Raw genomic sequence first — 22,133 nt, 5'->3', positions numbered from 1 at the left:
GGAGGAAGAAATCATCCAAAGGCGCTGGCGATGGATCGGCCACACTCTTCGCAAGCCTGCATCTAGCATCACAAGACATGCCCTGTTCTGGAACCCACAAGGGAGAAGGAAGAGGGGCAGACCACGAAACACCTGGCGCCGTGACCTGGATGCAGATGTGAAGAGATCTGGCCCCACATGGGGACAGCTGGAGAAAATGGCCCAGGACCGGGATGTCTGGAGAGCTCTTGTTCGTGGCCTATGCCCAAAGTTGACAAAAATGTAAATGAGGTGTCAGAATATGGTCACTTAAAGCAGAGGCGTATCTACAATAAGGCGAGGGCAGGCGACCGCCTGTCCAAAATCCATACAATGAGAAAAAAAGAGGACAAAAACAAGATCTGAGAACTATTAATGGACAGCTGATTGGCCGTTGCAGTAGAGCGCGACCCTCAATCACCCATTGGAATGTAAATGCATGCCTTTCAGCCTTTGTATCCTACTCGTCTGGCAGGTATATCTCTTTGAAAACCTTTAGTGCTACGATTGTGCCCGGGGAGACGACAATTAACACATATCTTGCCTGCCCAAAACGTAATTCCTGGATACGCCACTGACTTAAAGATGACAGTCTTGATGTATTAGATTAAATGTAGAGAGTAGCTCTGAGAGCAGAAAGTTGGAGAGTAGAGCTATCTTATTCATTCTATATTGATTGCACTTTATGCAGTAGTTGACAGGATATGTTGGACACCTGTCATTTGAATAATATCATATTTTAATATTATGTCAAAATAATATTTGAATGACAAATTCAATGAATATAGTTCATTCATTTTTATCTAATTCATATACAGTAGCACGAATTTCAGAACTGTTAAATGTTTTAATTGTGCAACTGTTGGTCTGAAAGTTGGTAAAGTTACAAGCAAAGTGTATGATTTTCCACAAAGAATAATCGGCCACTGGTCACAAGTTCAAAGAAAACCTACATTTAAATCAAAGTTAAACTGTATTCAAATATAACTTTGGCTGTGACAGAGGTGATTTTTTTTTTTTTTTAAACGTTTTTACGTAAACTTTATGTTGAAGAGTGGAAAAGAAAGAAAGAAAAAACAACTCCCTCGGACCCTCCTTCCTGGTCTGTTGTTATGCTCATTCAAGTACATACAAGTGATCCAGAATGTTAGGGCATGCCTGGTGTTTAACCTAAATTTCCACTTCTGTGTTCCCTTCACTGGCTTCCAGCTATTGCCCACATCCAATTCAAAAGAATGGAAATGGCAACCGCCTACCTCCAAGTCCAGGACATAACCTCTACACCCCTTCCCACACACTTAGATCAGATAACACAGAACATCTGTCACTACCTTCCCTACAACGCTCCAAGCGTCCTACACTATCCTCCCACCTGGCTCCCCTGTCAAAAATGCAAACTCACTCCCCATTTTACGCCATTCAGAAACCTCACCTCCACCTCTTCCTCACCCTAGCTGGCACTACCCATGTCCTTGTATTACTTTGGTTGTCTGTTGATAGATGCAAGTTATACTATGCAGTTTGTCTCTCAGATTATGTAGCCTATCATTAATCATTTCCCAAGACAACTATTACAAAACTGGATCATCAGAAATCCTATAGATTGTCCACAAATGGACTGTCAAATAATAAAATTAAAATGTTGTGTTTCCAAGTTGACGCCAAGTTTCCAAGTTTTTTTTTCCAAATATTTCCAAATATTTATTTAAAAATATTTATTTAAAAAAAGAAAGTTATTTTTTTCTTTTTTCTTTTTTCTTTTTTACATAATAGGTAGTTAAACTAGTCGACTAGTAAATTAGGCAACTAGTCAACTAGTAAAAATGACTAGAAGTAAATGCCCGACAGTCCTGGCAACTACTTTTATTAAGTAACTTTGTCCAAGTTGCTAATGAAGCTTTGGAAATTCCACCAACTTTGATGTGTTTACAATTTCAGTCGTGGTTTGTGTAGTAGACTAGACTAATCAGAATATGTAATCAGAAATATCAGCTTAAGCTGAAGGAGCTAACTTTTCCTTTGAGATGTGCTTATACGATTAACAGCTGAGTGTGATTTAGCCTGTGTAAACGCACAACCCTGGAGCTGACAAGTCCAATATGGGCTAAGTCCACACACGCACGCTCGCACACCCGCATGCAACCACGCATGCACACACCTTTTTAAATGCATGTCAGAAATAGCGTTGTCAGCAGAAATGCTGATAGTCTCATCTCCAACCACATTATCTCACACTTTTAAAATGCCATTATCAAAACACTTTTGTTTTTCATTGTGTATGTTACGGAGAGGTGAAATAAGGTGAAATATGTTGATTGTTTCCCCCGTCTCCTTCATCTATTTCACCTCCTTTCTTCTGAAGTATCATATTATCAGTGTAAACTGATATAAACCCTAATATTTCATTTCCTTTAGTGTCATCCCAAAACAATATAAACACTTAATGGTGATTTACAAATGTGTGTTGTGCACCAAAAATAGAAGATCTATTATTAAGATCTACTGTCTTGAGTAGTAAATCTGGCTAAAGTCAAATACTGTCCTATTTATGATGAACTGTCAATGTGCAGGGTTGCTACACAATATTATTTTGCAGCAAGAATGAGATAATGTAGCGCAGAATGAAAATGTGCATTAGGAAAATGACATTTTTCACAACCTTGTAAAAAAAGATAAGAGAAACAATGAGTCGGAGAGAAAAAGTGAACCACCCTTGACAGAAAGAAGAAAACAAACAAATGAGGCACTTTATATTACTGATACTGTTGGTATCTGTGACAGCACTAGTATTAGAATACACCTGTGTGTGTGTGTGTGTGTGTGTGTGTGTGTGTGTGTGTGTGTGTGTGTGTGTGTGTGTGTGTGTGTGTGTGTGTGTGTGTGTGTGCGTGTGCGTGCACGTGCGCGTGCGTGTGCGTGCGTGCGTATGATAGAGAGAGAGAAATAGGCTAATTAATCTTCTGCTGGCAGTGGTATTAGAGAAATCACAGTCAGCCATCTGACCCTTCAGAAACAGCACAGGGTACAAAACACCATGATGCTTATTCCCCTCACTGTACTTTCATCATTTTTTGCTGTTTCGTTTTTTCCTTTATTGAGCTTTCTTTTTTTTTGCTAGGGGTTTCACCTTAGTAATATTTCAAATAAATAGAAAAGCTAAATCTTTTATTTAGCATAATAATTTAAATGATTCTGTTATTGTTAAAGTGCACCATCATTTTAGATGTCACCTTCACATAATTATGCACATGTACGTATGTGCCTCTACTCACTAATGGACAATTACAATTTACATTTTAGGAATTTAGCAGAGCAATTTACAAGATTAAGATCAGCATAAATTGCTTGAATTAGATATAATGGCCCCTACAGACTGTAGGAGTTTTAAAGTTGTCAGCGAGTCATCAGATCGTTATGTATTTCACACTGCAGGAGACTTTTTTTAAATCGTCATTATATCTGTGTGGCTTTCACACTAAACGATTGATAGCCGACTAGACATCACACACTGCAAGAGTTCACCAATATGCGATCCATACCCGATACATATAGGCTACATCATTTGTTTTTTATTGCAAATCATTTTGACATCTCATGCACGTGCAGGATGCCGTGATACAAGCGTGTGACCCGAGACCGACACAGGACACCTCTCTCTCTATCTCTCTCTCTCTCTGCGTGCACGCCACACACACAGGAATAGCCAGGCTACACAGGGCGAAATATTTGTGATAACGTATAGCCTACGCGCGCTATAACGAGACAGGACGTTAAATCTTGATTTTCATTACATAACTCTCTGTCTCTCTCCGTATGTACGCACAAACACACACACACAGCGCACAAGGTCCAAAAGTTTGCTCTGCACTGTTGATTCCGATGAGGTTTTATCAACATTATTCAAGTGAAATGCGTTGGTTTTATAGACTATTTAACAGCAACATTGCGCTAATATAGCTACCAACAGACAGACAGACAGACAGACAGACAGACAGACAGACAGACAGACAGACATTCTGTTATAGGGCCTTCTCTGTGTGCGGTCGCAACACAGTTCATACACACAATAATGTCCAGTCGGCGAGAGAGCCAAATATCAAACCTGATAGATATTCAGAAACGGTCGGGAAGGCGTCGGCGAGCGATATATCTTCTCGCAGGGCCTTTCACACACAGCGAGCTAAATCTCGGCGAGCAAAGCCCGATATTGCATCAGATCGGGGGTTTTGTCGGCGAGCGCCACAAATGGCCCCCGATAGCATAATCGAAGCAAATATCGTGCAGTGTGTACGAGCCATTAGTCAACAAACAACAGGAAAGGGACCACACAAATAGAAGGGTGTACAAACACTGACATGCATTTGAGCAAATTCATACAAAGATATTGACCGTATTATCTGTTCAAATGCATACAGTATGTAACTGGCCAACTGGCCAATCAGCTGCAGCTAGAGGCGGGATCAAGGCATACACAGTGCTGCCTTGATCCCGCCTCTAGCTGCTGCTGATTGGCCAGGCCGTTTTGTGGCCGGGCATCAAGTCTGCCTGAGAGTTCCCAGATGGGAGCAGGAGGGGGGAACCCAGTGTACTCTCTGCTGCCCCATCTGGCGGAGTCAGGTTAAACAGTATGTACATGTATACATAAATGAGCACACATGTATGTATGGTAACACGTACTGTATGCATGTGCACTTGGAGTCATTCTTACTGTAAGTGGAGCAATGTAGATTCTGCAAAAGTGACGGCCTCATTTCCTACAAATCACATTATCTGGTACAATTTGTTTTAGACCTACAGTACCATGACAACGGCCATAACATCATCACAAAAGCACACTTGTCACGTATTACTTAGAACATTGCATTGCCTTGCCCTCTAACCAGTGACATTAACCTTAACCATGAGTGCTAAATTAAATTTCATCTTTTTTTTTTCTTTTTTTTCCCACAAGGATAAAGAACCTAGAAGTATGAGAACAGAAAGCCATTATAGAGCAGCTGTACAGAGAAATTAGCTCTGACACTCAAATATGAACTTCTTACTCTTACTTACTGCACTAGCTTCACGTGTGTGTGTGTGTGTGTGTGTGTGCGTGCGTGCGTGCGTGCGTGCGTGCGTGCGTGCGTGCGTGCGTGCGTGCGTGGGAGCGTGCGAAAGAGAGAAGAGAGAGAAACAAGCTGATAATAATAGTCTAGCTTGTCCCAGTTCCAAGGTCAGTTGATCCAGCTCCAATAATGTCTCATTTTCATTTTCCGCTTGCATTTGTTTGTTTACCACGAGACTATTTGAATTTCACGGTTGATGGGGCTAGCAAAAGCTTGCTTTGAGGAAGCATGATCACAATTTTGGTAGGAAGCTAAATTAGTTATTCAAGGGGCTGGTTTCAGGGCTAAACATTAAAGGGAGCTTCACACCCATATATAGTACATATAGTACCAGTTGCAGAAGAAGGAGGAAAGCCACTTGCAGTATTTGATTGCACAGTAGATCATCTAAGGGTACATTAGTGTTCAGTGTGTGTGTGTGTGTGTGTGTGTGTGTGTGTGTGTGTGTGTGTGTGTGTGTGTGTGTGTGTGTGTGTGTGTGTGTGTGCACTCGCGCATGCGTGAGACACACACACATGTAGGCTTTATTTTATGGGCTTTATTTGACATATTGCCCATAAAGGGGTTAACCCTTCCCCAGAAAAAAGGTTTCGAGTGAAGCTTTCAATATGTATCTAATACCCACATGTCATGTCTTCCATACAGCTCCATGTAGCTATCAGTAAGACATCAGCTAAGGTGGTGTTAGATTGCGCTGTGGTTGGAGAGAAAGCCATCAGTGCAGCTGGTAACATCACCATAGACGGAGTGGAGATCCTGGGACGGATGGTCAGGACCCGAGGACGACGGGACAACTCTGCTCCAGTCAGTATGAATTCTCACATAATGTACAGTATCACTGTATAAGTGTATATAGTGTTGTCAGTATGCTCAATTGTTTCGCCTTTGAACATAAGCATGATCCATTGAACGATACTGTTACAGTTTTGCTATCATCAACACTGCAATACGGAATTTTGACATTCTGTGCTGAACTTCATTGTGATATTTTATCAGAATTCCTCAATAATTGTCCTGCTCTCATGTTTGATCTACACTATTATATTGTGAATATTTTGCTGAACAGAAAGTAACTTGTTCAACTTGAGTCTTATTTAATGAAAACATAAAACAGTATGCAGGAAGTACAATTACACTCAATGAAGTGTGATATGAATGGCATTCATAGACATTCATATCACAGTGAATTGATGGAACAAAATAAAATTGCTATTTTTATGGATCGTCACGGAAGGCTTCAATTAACCCCACTAGTTTCTTAAGCAACAGGTCAATACTGAAAATGGGTCACAGGAGGTCTTTATCTTTTGGGTACCCACATGAAAGCTCTTTGTTTTAATGAGCCTGCGTCCTGAGGCTGGAATAAATTGGCAAAATCTGTAACTAGAAACTAAGATTGCCTTTCAAGGTTTGCAGGATTGGTCAGTTTTGAACAAAATGCATCAAATCATTGCACGGACATTCCCACTAGGCTGAGGATGAAATGCTGCTTGAACATGTTCTCATGGTGGCACTATAACAGGCAGATTTGCATTTTTACCTATAACTGCACCAATCTGTGTGAAACTGCATGCACACTCCCTAGATGCTAAGGAAAAACCTTTCACCTGCATTTTTCACATCCCCCTTTTATAGTGCCACCAGGAGGCCGCCTTTTGTAAAACACATTTAACTCCTTCAGATTCTGTCCAAAAATCATGCAAATCGGTACACAGTATCGCTCTATAGTCATATGATCAAGATGAATCTGTCCGGTATTTCATATTCCATCCTAACATTGGCTCCAAACGCAGAGTGCGATTTGAGGGAAACTTTGCACGGACATTCCTACTAGGCTGAGGAATAAATTGACGCTTTTCACATTGGCCTGTTATAGCACCACCAGCAGGTGGACTTTTGCAAAACACATTTTTGGAACAAAATGCCTCAAATCATGACTTTGAATGTCAAATGGCGTGAGAAGAAATGGCACCCTTTTCACATTGGCCCTATTATAGCGCCACCAGGAGGCCACAATAACCTACCTGGCCTGGTGGAGACCTGTGCACTTTGTCTAGTTTAACTCTGAAACCAACTTTCCTAAACGAAAGGATTATTATTTCACTGAAACAGCAACAGGGATGCACAGGAATAATTATAATAACCCAGCATTCCACAGACCATTGTAGAACCTCTTGCATGTGGAATTATGTTGTGTTACAGTACAGTACAGTACAGTACAGTACAGTACAGTACAGTACAGTACAGTACAGTACAGTACAGTACAGTACAGTACAGTAGTTGAAGTTTAATTATTTAATACCAAAATAAAACAGATTCAGTGTCAGTCAGTGTCTCAGTGGTGGGTTTCCATATTATTTAAGCCATGTACTGTACTTGACAATGATAACATGTTCAATGTAGGATACAGAGTTTAGGTTTCTAGCAATTGACTGTGTCTGGATTTCTGTATGGGTAGAAATGTAAATTAGCGGAAATGGCCTTTCCAGTCAGTTTAAGTCCTGTGTCAGCAAGGACCATTTTTCTTCTCCAATAATGCATCCCACTTAAACCCTGACTCTGAAGAGTCCAAATTTGAGAAATAAATTAGTAACTATAGTTAAAGAAACACTCCACCATAAAATCAAGTGTTTTTTTATTGGTAACTCGCTACATGTAATGGACCCTTACAGGTCAATTTGGTTACATACTGTATGTCGGCCTACACTCACAGTTAAATTATCCTCCTGTAAATTGTTATTGTATAGTTTGCTAACAGCCAGACTTTCTCTGATTATCTTCCAGCACATTTCTGCTGCTCATTTGTGCTGTTCATCAGCCAGACTGTCTCTATCCTTGCTTCTTATCAACATAGAAACACACATTTTATCTCAACATTACCAAATACCATGGCAGTTCCAATGCTTTTTCAATTCCACTGTTTAGTCTGCTTTAGTTATTTGCGCGTTTAAGTGTGCGTGCATATGGCTGTAAATGTGTGCCTATTTGTGGCTGAATACAGTACATGTCTGAGGGGTATACTGATGTGTGTGTGTGTGTGTGTGTGTGTGTGTGTGCGTGTGTGCGTGTGTGCGTGCGTGCGTGCGTGCGTGCGTGCGTGCGTGCGTGCGTGCGTGCGTGCGTGCGTGCACATTTGCAGTTCCAGCTCCAGATGTTTGACATCATCTGCAGCACATCGTGGTCCAGTAGAGACAAGTGTTGTGAACTTCCAGCACTGGTAAGAAATGGAATCTGCAAGTTGTTTAACATTATTAATATTAGAGCCAACTGTATCTTTAACATTAAGAACTAAATGTTTCTAATGTCAGAATAATGTCAACAATACATGAATGGCATGCCAAATGAAAAAATAAATGAATATTGGCCTTAATTAATAATTAATTTGTGCATTTTGGATGTGTATAATTATGCTATTCTGAAGTGTTTTGGGGAGTGCTCGTTTTGGTTCCCTCCATGTCCTGCATATGTTTGTTTTACAACAAATGGGTGACTTCACTTGAGATTTGAGAACAAGGCAGGTGCGCTGACAGCAAGGCCTTGAAGCTTGTGAGGTGAGCGAATGCCCGCACCTCCATTAACAGCCGATGGCCTTGCACGTCGACGTCGACTCCACAGGCCCGCCATCCGAGTTGGCATGCTATACGGTGGACGGAATCACGTGAAGCAACCCCTCCTCGCATTCTGAAATTCACAATGATTGATTGGGGCTATGGTTTTGAGTTTTACTGACTTCAGAATCTCGCACACGCACGCACGCACGCACGCACGCACGCACGCACGCACGCACGCACGCACGCACGCACGCACGCACGCACGCAGGCACGCACGCACGCACGCACGCACGCACGCACACACACACACACACACACACACACACACACACAGGCCTCCTACTGTACCAATCGTCTTGGCCAGTAGAGTCATGCAGGGCTGCATTTCACATTTAGATGCACTGTGTGCACAGTTAGGGTATGGTGGTGATGTATGCCGCGTCCTCTCAAATGAGCATAATAAAAGCATGAAAGCCAATACCACAACACCATTAATGGCTTATTCATGAGGGCTCCTTTATTTGCATATCTTTTTATGATATTATATATGAGCCAAGGAACATAGTGATAACTTTGTCTTTATGAGCTAACTGTGTATATCCTATAACTATAGTTACTAATATTTCTTTATAGATTTTGATTGTTATTACAAAACATACATTAACCACTTCAGAACTATCATATAAGTCGATAGTCAAAGTCGATAGTAAAAAAAGTCGATATTCAAAAAGTCGATAGTCAAAGGCGATAGTCAAAGGCGATAGTCAAAAAGTCGATAGTCAAAAAGTCGATAGTCAAAAAGTTGATAGTCAGAGTCGATAGTCAGAGTCGATAGTCAGAGTCGATAGTCAGAGTCGATAGACTATCGATAGTCAAAAAGTCGATAGTCAGTGTCGATAGTCAGTGTCGATAGTCAAAAAGGCGATAGTCAAAGGCGATAGTCAAAGGCGATAGTCAAAGGCGATAGTCAAAAAGGCGATAGTCAAAGGCGATAGTCAAAGGCGATAGTCAAAAAGTCGATAGTCAAAAAGTCGATAGTCAGAGTCGATAGTCAGAGTCGATATACTATCGATAGTCAAAAAGTCGACAGTCAGTGTCGACAGTCAGTGTCGATAGACTATCGATAGTCAAAAAGTTGATAGTCAGTGTCGATAGTCAAAAAGGCGATAGTCAAAGGCGAGAGTCAATGGCGATAGTCAAAGGTGATAGTCAAAGGCGATAGTCAAAAAGGCGATAGTCAAAAAGGCGATAGTCAAAGGCGATAGTCAAAGACGATAGTCAAAGGCGATAGTCAAAGGCGATAGTCAAAAAGTTGATAGTCAAAAAGTCGATAGTCAAAGGCGATAGTCAAAGGCGAAATGTGAGTATGTTTTCCACCACTGTGTGTTTCACGTTTTGTCCCTTTGCTGTGCATGTTTCTGTCTTTTATAGAGAGTTGAAGAAGAATGCCCTCCCATGCCTCATGCCTGTACCTGTTCCCAGGACAGCAAAGGACCAGCAGGACCCTCTGGACCCCCAGTAAGAACACCATTATCCATGTCATTCATTCATTGATTCTCTCTCCTGGACCAGTAGAAACACACTTTATATATGTCATTCGGTGTCGATGCGACGTGTTCTGAGCTAGAAGATTGGCTATTTTCGGCAGGCAGCATCGTATGACAAAGTATAAATCAGGCTGTATCCTTCTCCTGGAGACAGAGAGGTGCTTGCATTCTTCTCACGCAGCAGCAGGTAGAATAAAACCTGATATGGGCTTTAAAAAAAAATGAGAACAAATAAATGAGCTCATTCCTCTCGTTGTCTTCACTGCCTCTCTCCAGCCTCTATCCAGCCCTAGTGCCTTTTCCTTTTTGTCCTTGATTATTTATTCCCTTCCACTCTCCTGTACTGCTGTTATGAAGTCTTTTCCCATATCCCCCCCTCTCTTCTCTCTCTTCTCTCTCACCATCTCTCTCTGCTGGGCTACTGAGGTCCAGGAGTGTGAATCAACAGTGGTGTGTTTGGAAAAAGTAATTATGTGGAGATTCCATTTATCACAGCCGATTACAATTCCCTCTTCTCTTCTCTGGCTGGCTGGCCAGATCCACTTACACATCCGTAGACCACAAGCTTTAACCTCTTTGCCCCTTTCTGATTTTTATCTGTCTCTTACTCTCAAAATCTCTCGTTTCATTCTGGTACCAGAGTTCTGCAGTGCAGACAAGAGTGTTCCTCTTTCTGTGTGATTTTGTCATTGTCTTTTGTCTGTCTTCCCCTTCTCGCCTCACCATCTAGCCTGCAAGTATCAGTGTATCTGCAGTGTCACACATCCGCTTTTCTGTCATTCCCTCTTTCCTCCTCTTTTTCCCATTTCTCTCTAACTCTTGCATGCCTGAAGCATATGGACACAGCTCTTCTCTTGTCTCTCTCCTTTTACATCTCTTTATGCCATTGTCTGCCTCTCTGCCGCTTTCCCCCCTTCCCTGTTTATGTGTGTTTTATTTTCCTTACATCTTTCAGAAGAGCAGACATGTGGATCTTTCTGTCTTCTGTAGATAATCTCTGTCTGCCCCCAGAAGGTCTCTGGCTCAGGCAGTAAATGGGGTTTGGATGACATTATAACTATAACAGATGGATGTTGATGAATGGTTCATGTAGATATGATAACCAACCGCTGTCAAGCTGCTACCGAGTATGTATCCATTTGTGTATGTGTATGTGTGTTTGTGGGAGGGTTAACGCATCCCCTTAGGGAAGCTAAGAAAAACAAAAATGATATCAACGTCACTGGCCTTTGCTGAAATTTGAATGCGATGGGGAGTTAAAGGTTGGCTCGCTTAAAATGCGTAATGTAACTTTTGCTCTTTGAATCACATTTCTGATTTCTCCTTTTCTTTGTGTTAATATTTCTGTCTCTGCGTGGCGCTTATCAGAAAAGGCACCTGGAGAAATGAATTCCTCCATTGGGGTTAGTTAGATGTTATCACATCTGAATGTCCCTGCCCTATAGTTGCCTTTTTCCACACTCATTGTCATTTTCCACTCCTTCAACATCTTCTTGATATTCTCTGTCCTAATGTTCCACTCTCCTCCTCGTTCTCTTTTGCCAGATTTATACTTAGTTGTGGACCAGTGTCACATACCCAAAATAGCCTACAAGCAATAATCTACAAGCTCACAATGTATCACATTGCATTGCATATGCATATGCATTGTTAGCTTGTAGATTGTATTTCCGATAGTATAAATCAGGCTTTTCTTTGCTACATATTGGTTCTGCTCTACCTCCCCCACACCCTTCCTGCCACCATCCCTCCTATCCCCTGTGGCCATATAGGAACTACCTGGCCACCCTCTCGGCCCCTGGGGCGGCCTATTAAAGCAAACACAGGAAGAGGATGTAGTATCACAGATGGTTTGATGACTAGCATATGTGTGCGGCCTGGCCGCTGTGAAACCCTGGGGCTAGTAGGGTCAACTGAAGGTTTAAAACTCTCAGGGTCCTCTCTGCAACAAGTGTACTTGCAGATGCAGTCAAATTGATCGGTAAGCTGCAGAACAGATCATAAAAGGCCACCATGAATCATGCAAAAATACAGAATGAAATGCTTTGGATGTTATTAAATGTTTGAAGGGTTTACCTTTATTGAAACAGACAGAGGTGCTGACCCCGGGGCGCCCGCTGGCCTAGCGGTCCAGGCGCATGCCACATATAGGCTCTGTCCTGACAGCGTGTTGCGTATTCTAGTCCTGTTCATGACGACCTTTGCTGCGTGTCCCACCCCATCTCTCTCTCCCTCTTTCCTGTCCACCTTCACTTCAACTATAGAGGCAGAATAGCCAAAAAACTATAAATAGAAGTGCTGACCCAGAGACAGGGGTCGACACTAAATGCTACAATATTGTTCACGTTCCTTAGATGCAAACTGTGCACTTTTTTGTGTTTTGTAACATCGCCTGTCTAGTTTCAGCTGTGGTTTTGATTTTTTTTCCAGGGTGGTCCCGGCATCAGGGGAGCCAGAGGAGACAGGGGAGAGTCTGGGGTGACGGTCAGTAAAATAAAGTTACTTCATATTCTGTTGTCACTATCTTATGCCATCAAGTTCCGGGGGAAAAAATGCTAATTTTCAAATATACTGAGTCGTCTAGTATCCATCCATACACAATACACATCATTTTGTTATCTTCCATTTATGGGTCCATTTGTACACTTGAAGTTCAACTCATGCTTGTATAGTTGCGAACGCAGTGAGCATTTACTATGAGACCCAGCAGATCATGTCTGTGTGTCTGTGTGTGTGTCACGCTGTAACACCACCCGCCCTAGCCTGGATCCAGCCCAAAGATCCCGCCCACTCTCTGAGTAAGAAAGCTACAGTCTGATAATCAGGCTACACCCGCCCACCACCAGAGGGCGCAGCTGTATCACACACAAAAACACACACACACATGCACGCACACACACACACACACACACACACACACACACACACACACACACACATAAACAACTTAACTTTAAAAAAAAACTTAACTTAAAAAAAACTTAAAAAGAAAAAACTTAAAAAAAAACTTCAAAAGAAAATCTTAAAAAAAATCTTAAAAAAACAAAAAAAATAGAACTTAAAAAAATCTTAAAAAAAACTTAAAAAGAAAAAACTTAAAAAAAAAAACTTAAAAAGAAAATCTTAAAAAAAATCTTAAAAAAACAAAAAAATAGAACTTAAAAAAGTACGTAATTTGTTGTTATTGCAATTTACGAGCTGCGTTCGCTTCCCGCGTTCGCGCGTCTTACTTGTATAGTAGTATAGTATAGTATAGTATAGTATAGTATAGTATAGTATAGTATAGTATAGTATAGTATAGGGAGTGAATTCAGACACATAATTAACGCTTAGTTTTTTTACTATTTTGCTAAACATTTTTGAATAGTTAAAATGGCCAGTCTACAAGCTCACAACGTGTCAATGTAGATCGGCTAGTTGAACTATTCAAAAATGTTTTTCAAAATAGTAAAAAAAGGCAAAGAAGTTTAGGGATAAGGGTTTTAGCGGTGACGAAAATGGAGTCCTAGGTGCGCTAGCGGTCCATGCCTTAGATCAGGGCTGCCAAGTTTCAGAAAATGCCAAGAGTGAGACCTTAGTGTCTTAATGCGTTTGGGCCAAAAAATTGGCCTTTTTTAATGTCGATTTGGCCTTTTTTAACATTGATTTAGACTCTAAATCAATGTTAAAAAAGGCCAATTTTAGAGGAATACAGACATCCCACCCTAGAGTGGTGCAACTCCGTGTGGGGGTCCCCGGGGGGGGGGGGTTTCAGACCCACAGGATAGAGCCCAGGGTGCCGGGCCGGTTCCTGCGAGCCGCCCCACGTCCGAAACGGTAGAGAAATGACCCACTACTGTACTGTACTGTACTGTACTGTACTGTACTGTACTGTACTGTACTGTACTGTACTGTACTGTACTGTACTGTACTGTACTGTACTGTACTGGCACACCCGAAATCATCATATATACAGTTAATATGTGCATGTGTGTTTGTGTTTGCGTTTGGTTGCGCACAGGTGGTGAAAAACAACCACGCTGTTTTCGTGCTCAGACCCAGCCAGCCAGCCAGCCAGCAAGCCACACACATAGTGCTCAGACCCAGCCAGCCAGCCAGCAAGCCACACACATAGTGCTCAGACCCAGCCAGCCAGCCAGCAAGCCACACACATAGTGCTCAGACCCAGCCAGCCAGCAATCCACACACATAGTGCTCAGACCCAGCCAGCCACACACATAGCTCTGTAAGGGAGTGGTTGCACCACTCAAAAAATCTTCAAAAAACTGAAGAGGCTACTGGAGATTGGAGAACCTGATTTGGACATGATCTGATGCAGGACAATGTCACTATGACAGAAAGAGAAGATGGGTCCGGCCACATTCATTCACCCCATAATCTCAGTGGAAATTGGGGAATATGTTGTGAAATAAAAAGTCAGAAAACTGGAATTTGGGAAAATGCATTATTTTTAATTTCCCCATGCCCACGGTGGTCTCTCTCTCTCTCTCCTCTCTCTCTCTCTCTCTCTCTCTCTCCCCCTCTCTGAACAGAACTATAACGACAAGTTGCGATGCGGCCCCTCCCCCTTCACACACACACACACACACACACACGACACGCCACGCCACACACCAGTATAGAAGAGAGATAGTCACTTGTGACTTACTTAATGTTGTAACTTGTGGAGGCTATATTGTCTTCCATGAAAAATATTTCGATGCGATGTTAAACTCTGCATGGCTCATTTCCATGCGTCACAGTCAGGGACCCTGCTGACGATTTGGTGGTCCACTGCCTGGTTAGTAGTTACCCTTCTACTGCATATAACAGCGCTGCATGATCTCCTGCAGATCGGCTATTTTGCCGTTTGTGAGGACGCACACATGGGCGCGCGTTATTACGCGGCGGAGCCGCGGAGAAAATTGTTATTATGATAGCCGGCTTGGCTTTTTTGGCACATTTTATGCCCCCCTCGGCGTGCGTATTGTGCGTGCGTGAGAAATGAGAGGTGTGGCGTGGTGCGTGGTAAAAGGTCAAATTGCGTGACTCTCACTCTCAAAGCGTGAGACTTGGCAGCCCTGCCTTAGATAGTTTTAGTCGACTAAATATCATACATTTTTAGTCGAAATGTGTTGTTGGCAGGCCTTTATGGTGTCGTAATGCCGGATTTTACACTTGGTTGCATGCTGAAAATAGAAGATCTACAAACTCACAACACATCGTTTTCAGAGCGGAGCGCAACACCCGAGCGTCTTTTAGTTCTACTGGATCTCTTCTCCAATCTACACTAGTCCCTCCCTAACATTGTAGTCTAGTTTCTATTTGTTGACGAAATTTGTCAGATACTAGAGCGGTGCCCTTGGGGCCTCTACAGCGGTGCCCGTTGGGCGCTGGCCTACTTGGAACGATGCAAGTTGGAAATGCATGCCCCACCCAGATATTATGTCTGTGTCCCTTTTATGCCTATATATGGAGTTCTTTGTCAGGCATGCCCAAATATGGAGTCTATGCAGACGTCAGAACAGGCCATCTGGGCAGGGGCACTGTCCAGAGCCCGGGCAGAGGCCTTTTTGGGGCAGTTCTGGACAGCTGTGGGTCCGACCGACTCGACACTGGGCACAGCACCCTCTGTGGTGGAGTGGAACGTGTGTGTCGAATTTGAAGTCGGTGGGGCGAATGGTTCTCGAGTTACGTGTATTACACACAGACAGACAGACAGACAGACAGACAGACACACAGACACACAGACACACAGACACACAGACAAAGACTTGGTGCATATTATTTAGTCTTAGTTTTTGTCATATACTGTAGGTTAGTTTTTATTTAGTTTTGTCAGAGAAAAAAAGATAGTCGACAAACATTTTTCGTCGTAGTTTTAGCAGACGAAATCAACACTGTATGGGGGTCCCTGGCACGATTTATTTTCAGATGGGGGTCCGCGGCCAAAATTAATATATTAATTCCGGGGTCCTTCACATTAAAAGGTTTGAGTAAAGTACAGACATGGACGGGCCCACCCAGAACTTGGAATTCACCAGAATTTGGTGTAATCCCTCCCGCCCCCCACACCTCCATTGAAACAATGAGAGTGTGTAAATATACACCATGTGTGTGAAGGATATAGTTCTGTTGCTTTTGGAGTGTGGCACAGTTCTCTCTCTTACAGGGGTGAAGCATGGCACACACTCTATTTAACCTATACAGTAAAATACACAGTGTTCATTTAACTCTGACAATAATAATGTACCCTTGTCCCTTATATCGTTGCTGTCATGTGTAAGCCTCTGGACCTATGTCCAATTTTGCTACAATTGTCACTACATTTGTGCGACACTCTTGTATGATATATAAGGGCATAAATTAACAGCAAAACATAGAAAGTTCATATATGGAGATTTCTGCCCGACTACAACAATATTAACACTCCAGATTTTACCTGCGTACTCACACATGCGCATGCACGAGCACACACGTACGTACGCACACACACACACACACGCACACGCACGAGCGCGCGCGCACGCACGCATGCGCAATTTCATGGTTACTTTAGCTCACGTCTAATCATAGCTTCTGTAATTAGGCCAGTTCTACTTCCTTTGGACAGTTGGTGCTCATTAAGTTGTATGTCAGAACTACTACAGGGTTCCCTCTCATGTGTTTCTATTACTAAGATTAACCTTTGAATACTGTACTTTCTGTCAACAGGGCATCAGATTTCAATTCTTCCATTACCCAGAACGACTTATAATAAGCAAGGCAAACACATACATCAGATACAGAGACAGTGTATATGCCTCAGTAAACTAGGATTACAGGTAAACCAAGAACCTATCATTCTATCAGTCTAAAGTCTAAACAATATAAATAATATAAAACAATTACAATCTGTACATTGAAACAATAGGATACCAGGTAAATAATGAAACTAGCGTCCATCTAAATATCATGTTATCTAAACTACATTTTAACCTTTGCATAAGTCTGTATGGTCGTCAAGACTACATGTAGGTCAAGTGTTACGGGCTACAGTATGTACATTTCACTACCATTGGATCCATGTATTCAATTTTGTATGCCTCGCTATGCTTTCTTTTTATTTGGGAAAGACATCAAGCAGTAAAGCAATAAAGCAGAGCAGGGATGAAGGTTACCGTGGCTATATTACCGCTGGTGAAACAATAAAACGTGCAGTGTACATGATTGGAAGCACTCACTTCTGCCTCTTGCTGCTTTGCATCTTCAACACATACACATTGATCCAATGAACCATGAAGACACTGGCATAACCTGATTATAGATGAATTGACACATGCCTAACTCCATTTCCTGGACTAGACATGAGTGTGGAAACAGTGAATACAAATGACTAAACCGCAAGCATGATGTAATAAGGGGCACCTGTGTTTAACTTCCTGCAAATTGCTTGTGATGATAAAGTGGGCTGCCAAAGGCAAAGGTGCTGTTTCGATAGTTGGCTGTGGCTCTAAAACAAAACTATAAGATATGATTTAACAAGACAGCTAGGGGAGGGTAACATCTTGCATGTCTATGTTTTGTTATTGTGCTTGACATTGCTTGCAGTTTGAATTAGATATCTAATGATAAAGAAAACATCTTCACTGTCATTTATACATCTCATTATAATACCTTTAGATGCAACTTGTCCCTCCCAGTGCCCTGCAGCTCAGCATAAGCAGTGGTGGCTGGTCTGAAACATGAACATGAAATCTGTACATTTCTTTTACCTAATTCGACCCAGATGTGGTTTACTTTTCTTCTGTAAACCAGGAAAGAAAAGGGTAGCTGCCGAGTCAAACAGAGTTAAGCATCAGAGTCGTTCTGTATGATGGCTCTGTTGGACTTAGACTCATCACTACTGCAATGAGCATTACCACAGAACAGTACTGCACACATGGTTGCATGCAGCATTATGCTGCATGCAATGTGTTCCTCTTCACATAGTCTTTGGAAACACCACAATTTTAACCACAATTTTATCCTGTCATGAGCGAGATCCCCAAAAGATCATTTATCAGGTTCAACTTTATAATGTTCCAGTTTTGTCTGCTACTCTGCTCATCTTTATTTTTGTTTCATTACTTCCAATTTAACTACTGTATCCTGCTGATTGGATACAATTGATATCCTGATCTGAAAATGCATTTTCTGTTTACTAAAGAGCTGGAGAGCTGTTACTGAACAAACAATCTATCGCAATTTAACACTTATATTTTAACAAAAGGAATATCTCTTAGACCCCTTTTAAGCCTGGTGGCTTGTCAGGAATTTGTGTAATATCTATGAACTGATGGGCATTATTTATTAACCATCTCAAAAGTAGAATTAACATTTGTTGTTGTCCTTGCAGGGACCACAAGGCCCAGTAGCAGAGAGTGGCCCTCCAGGACCCCAAGGCCCCCCTGGACCACAGGGACCCAGTGGGATAACTATTCAAGGATCCCCGGTAGGAGATTGCATGCATGTGTGCGTGCACGCTTGAATGCGTTCGTGCTCGCAAGAGGGTATACAAAGCAGTAGTTAGTAGCAGTTAGACATACCTCAGTAGTCAGTACAGTACCATTTGTTTCCCTCATGTTTTTATTTTGTGAGATAACAAAGGGCATTTGGGTTAGGAGTGTAGCTGGAGACTGAGTTTTGGGGTCTTTGCCAAAATAAACCGACAATTAATGATGAATCCGTTCAATCCAGTTCCAGACACTTGTAGGACTTTTGCCAAGCCACAGTAAAGTTGTTCTAGGGGCCTGTAATGGCCTAACATTCCCATGAATACATACCATTTCTCGTGCCTTGTTTTCCCTGTTCATTGATACTCATCTTTATAGTCAAAGCTCCATTTGAATTATAATGTCATTGTCATATTGTTTTTTTTCTTCCTCAGGGTGTTTCTGGAGAGAAAGGGGAGAGAGGAGAGGCTGGTATACCAGGGCCTATGGTGAGATAATGTAGTGTATGCCCTGAATTCTGTGTATAAACGCACGCACGCACGCACGCACGCACGCACGCACGCACGCACGCACGCACGCACGCACGCACGCGCACACTGTGGTTGATGTACGAGTCAAAGAATGTTTGTCTTCAGAGTGATCTTGAAGTGTCAGAAAGGCAGTAATAAGATGCAGAGGAGTCCTTCTGTAAATATATATTCTTAAATGCAGTGCCTTGTGTCATGAAGATGAATGGCGTGCGTGCGTGCGTGCGTGCGTGCGTGCGTGCGTGCGTGCGTGCGTCCGTCCGTCCGTCCAGAACCAGTTTAAATGAAAACATAAGTTATTTACTTGTTCTAATGAGGCCCTCAGGTGTCAAAGGAGATCAATGTGCAGGGGTGAAGGCGCTTCCACACACTCACTGCAGCAGCAGCAAAACATAAATAAATAAAACTCGACCTTTCCTGGTTTGGCCTATTCAGACTTCACCTCTGAACTACTAGCATAGCCAGACATATTGTGATAGGGGCAAGGGGGGCCTTGTATCCTTGTTGTCTTGTGATAGGGGCAAGGGGGGCCTTGTATCCTTGTTGTCTTGTGATAGGGGCAAGGGGGGCCTTGTATCCTTGTTGTCTTGTGATAGGGGCAAGGGGGGCCTTGTATCCTTGTTGTCTATCTACTGGAAGCGGTGTCTACTGTTTTCATTTTAAATGTACTGTAGAACTTCTAACCACTCCATTCTGTCCTTCAGTAAACATATATCTAAAATCAAGTTTTTTAAAGACATTATATGTCAACACTTTCAGAATAAAACCTGAATATCAAGTTAACACTGAGCCTGATTTGAACACTTATGGTATAACCCAGTGGCTCCCAAACCTTTTCACATCAAGGACCCCCAAATTGACACTCATCAGCCTGCGGACCCCCATTTTATTTAACCTTTATTTAACCAGTAAAAAACACATGTGTGAACTGGCCAAGAGGCAGAAACAAAATTACACTTCAATGCTACATAGTACATGTCAAATTTCACAACAGCCAAATAATACATCCATGACATACCTCAAGAAACCTATACAAAGTATACAACAATCTCCAACAATGGTAAACTAACAATGACCGGGAAGAAATTGTGCACAGTGTATACACAATGTACATATTAAAACAGGAAAAAAATATAATATAAATATAAGGGCCTATTTGAACAGATATTATGCCAGGGACCCCCATAAGAGAATGTTTTTTACAGCTCTAGCAGTGATTCCCAACCTGTTTTATATCAAGGGCCCCTGGTTTGACCTGAATTAGGCTACGGTCCCCTATTTAATGGCATTTCTATCTCTGGGACCAACCCACACTCCAACCAACCCACACTCACAAAAAGCCATATTTCAACTTGTTATTTGGCAACCCGCCCGACTGATACACAGAGCCAGTAGCCCAAGAAAGACACTTGACCCACATTTTTCAAATAGGCCTCATGGCCTACACTGGCACGTTTTATGGCCTATTACTCTTGAACAATACAATTGAAATTCCCCACACTGTATAGGCCGCAACGTCCATGTAGATATTACAAACTAGGTGTCACGTATGTCAAGGCAGGTGTCAGATACATCATTGACACACGCACGCACGCACGCACGCACGCACGCACGCACGCACGCACGCACGCACGCACGCACACACACACACACACTATGTGGTGACGTTGCTCTCCATTGGCCAGCAGCGCGGGCGTCTACCTTTTATATATGTCTATATGCACGCACACACACACACACACACACACACACACACACACACACACACACACACACACACACACACACACACACACACACACACACACACATACACTCACTGACTCGCATGCACGCACAAACACACAGTAGCCTAATGGAATCGTTGAGATGTGAATACTCATTACCCATCTTTTCATTATTGAGCAGTGAACCAATGAGAAAGGTAATGCTGAGTTAATTTAATGGAGTTTTATTGCGATCGTTGGACAACAGAGAGAGACAGGGAGGAAATGTGATAATAATTCTACCTGTGGTTTTTGTGCTCCATTTCCGTAATATAACTTTTGAAATCATATCTTCTATGTTATTTGTAAAGATGCTACTCCAACTCCATGCAGTAGTATTCTCTCAACATGAATTCTGTAACGTTGTCATCATGTTAACACCATGGAGGCCCAGGGCGGAGATCTCCGTCAAGTTCAAGTCCATGGTCAAGTGCCCAAGGCGGAGATTGATAAATAGGACGGAGATTAATGATATCAAAACCGATCGCATCGCTCCACAGCCTAGGAACGCTTGGTGCCCAATCCTCGGTGTTGCACAACAGTGACACGTCATCGAAAATGTTCCCTGCCTTGTAACGATCAGATATTTCTATCACTGCTACTATTATTTAAATCACGGGTTGTGAATGATCTCCTCTTAGGACACAATTTGATAAAGTGGAATGTAATGAAATAGCCTAAATAAGCAGCAGTAAACAGTCAGAAACAAAGCTCACGTTAACCTTTTATCTAATCAAGTCAAGAAATCAACATTACAGTTATAGAGACAGGTTAAACAGCGAGTTGAATGATGAATGAATGAACCGAGTGTCCGTGTCTCACGCACGCACGCGCTTTATTGTTTTGTATAGTTCCGTGGTTGTTTCCAAACAAAGTGACAGAGTCTGTTTCTCCAGCGTTCCCTCCCGAACATAACACTCCCTCCAACGGAAAGTAGAAGTAGTAAAGTAATAAAGTAAATAGTAAGTCCCCGTAGCGAACGTAATCCAGCTGAATCCACTCCAAAGGAAGAACAAAACCTCGGATCCTCGCGGGACGATGAAATAAATAAATAAATAAAAGACGAACGATCTCACCAGGTTGCAGAATGTCTCGAGCCTCTTCCAACTGTGAGCGTAATCGTTCTTGTAGCTATAGCTTGGTAAAGAGATGTTTAGCGAACAAAC

General features: G+C 42.3%; 1 protein-coding gene across 1 annotated transcript in view; it reads left to right on the top strand.

Annotated features, from left to right (window-relative positions):
• col14a1a (collagen, type XIV, alpha 1a) overlaps positions 1–22,133 on the top strand; it is a gene marked incomplete at its 3' end in the record, with an annotated part of 214,852 nt that overhangs the window by 147,008 nt on the left and 45,711 nt on the right. Inside the window, exons 34-39 of the mRNA XM_079503710.1 lie at positions 5,769–5,927; positions 8,263–8,340; positions 10,106–10,192; positions 12,652–12,705; positions 18,578–18,673; positions 19,109–19,162. Coding sequence (XP_079359836.1) covers positions 5,769–5,927; positions 8,263–8,340; positions 10,106–10,192; positions 12,652–12,705; positions 18,578–18,673; positions 19,109–19,162 — 528 coding nt within the window. The remainder of the gene's footprint in view (positions 1–5,768; positions 5,928–8,262; positions 8,341–10,105; positions 10,193–12,651; positions 12,706–18,577; positions 18,674–19,108; positions 19,163–22,133) is intronic.

This window comes from Electrona antarctica (genome assembly GCF_951216825.1).
Source record: "Electrona antarctica genome assembly, chromosome: 6".
Taxonomy (NCBI): Eukaryota; Metazoa; Chordata; class Actinopteri; order Myctophiformes; family Myctophidae; genus Electrona; species Electrona antarctica.
Note: the sequence above shows the minus strand (reverse complement) of the source record. Positions and strands in the feature narration are given on the sequence as shown.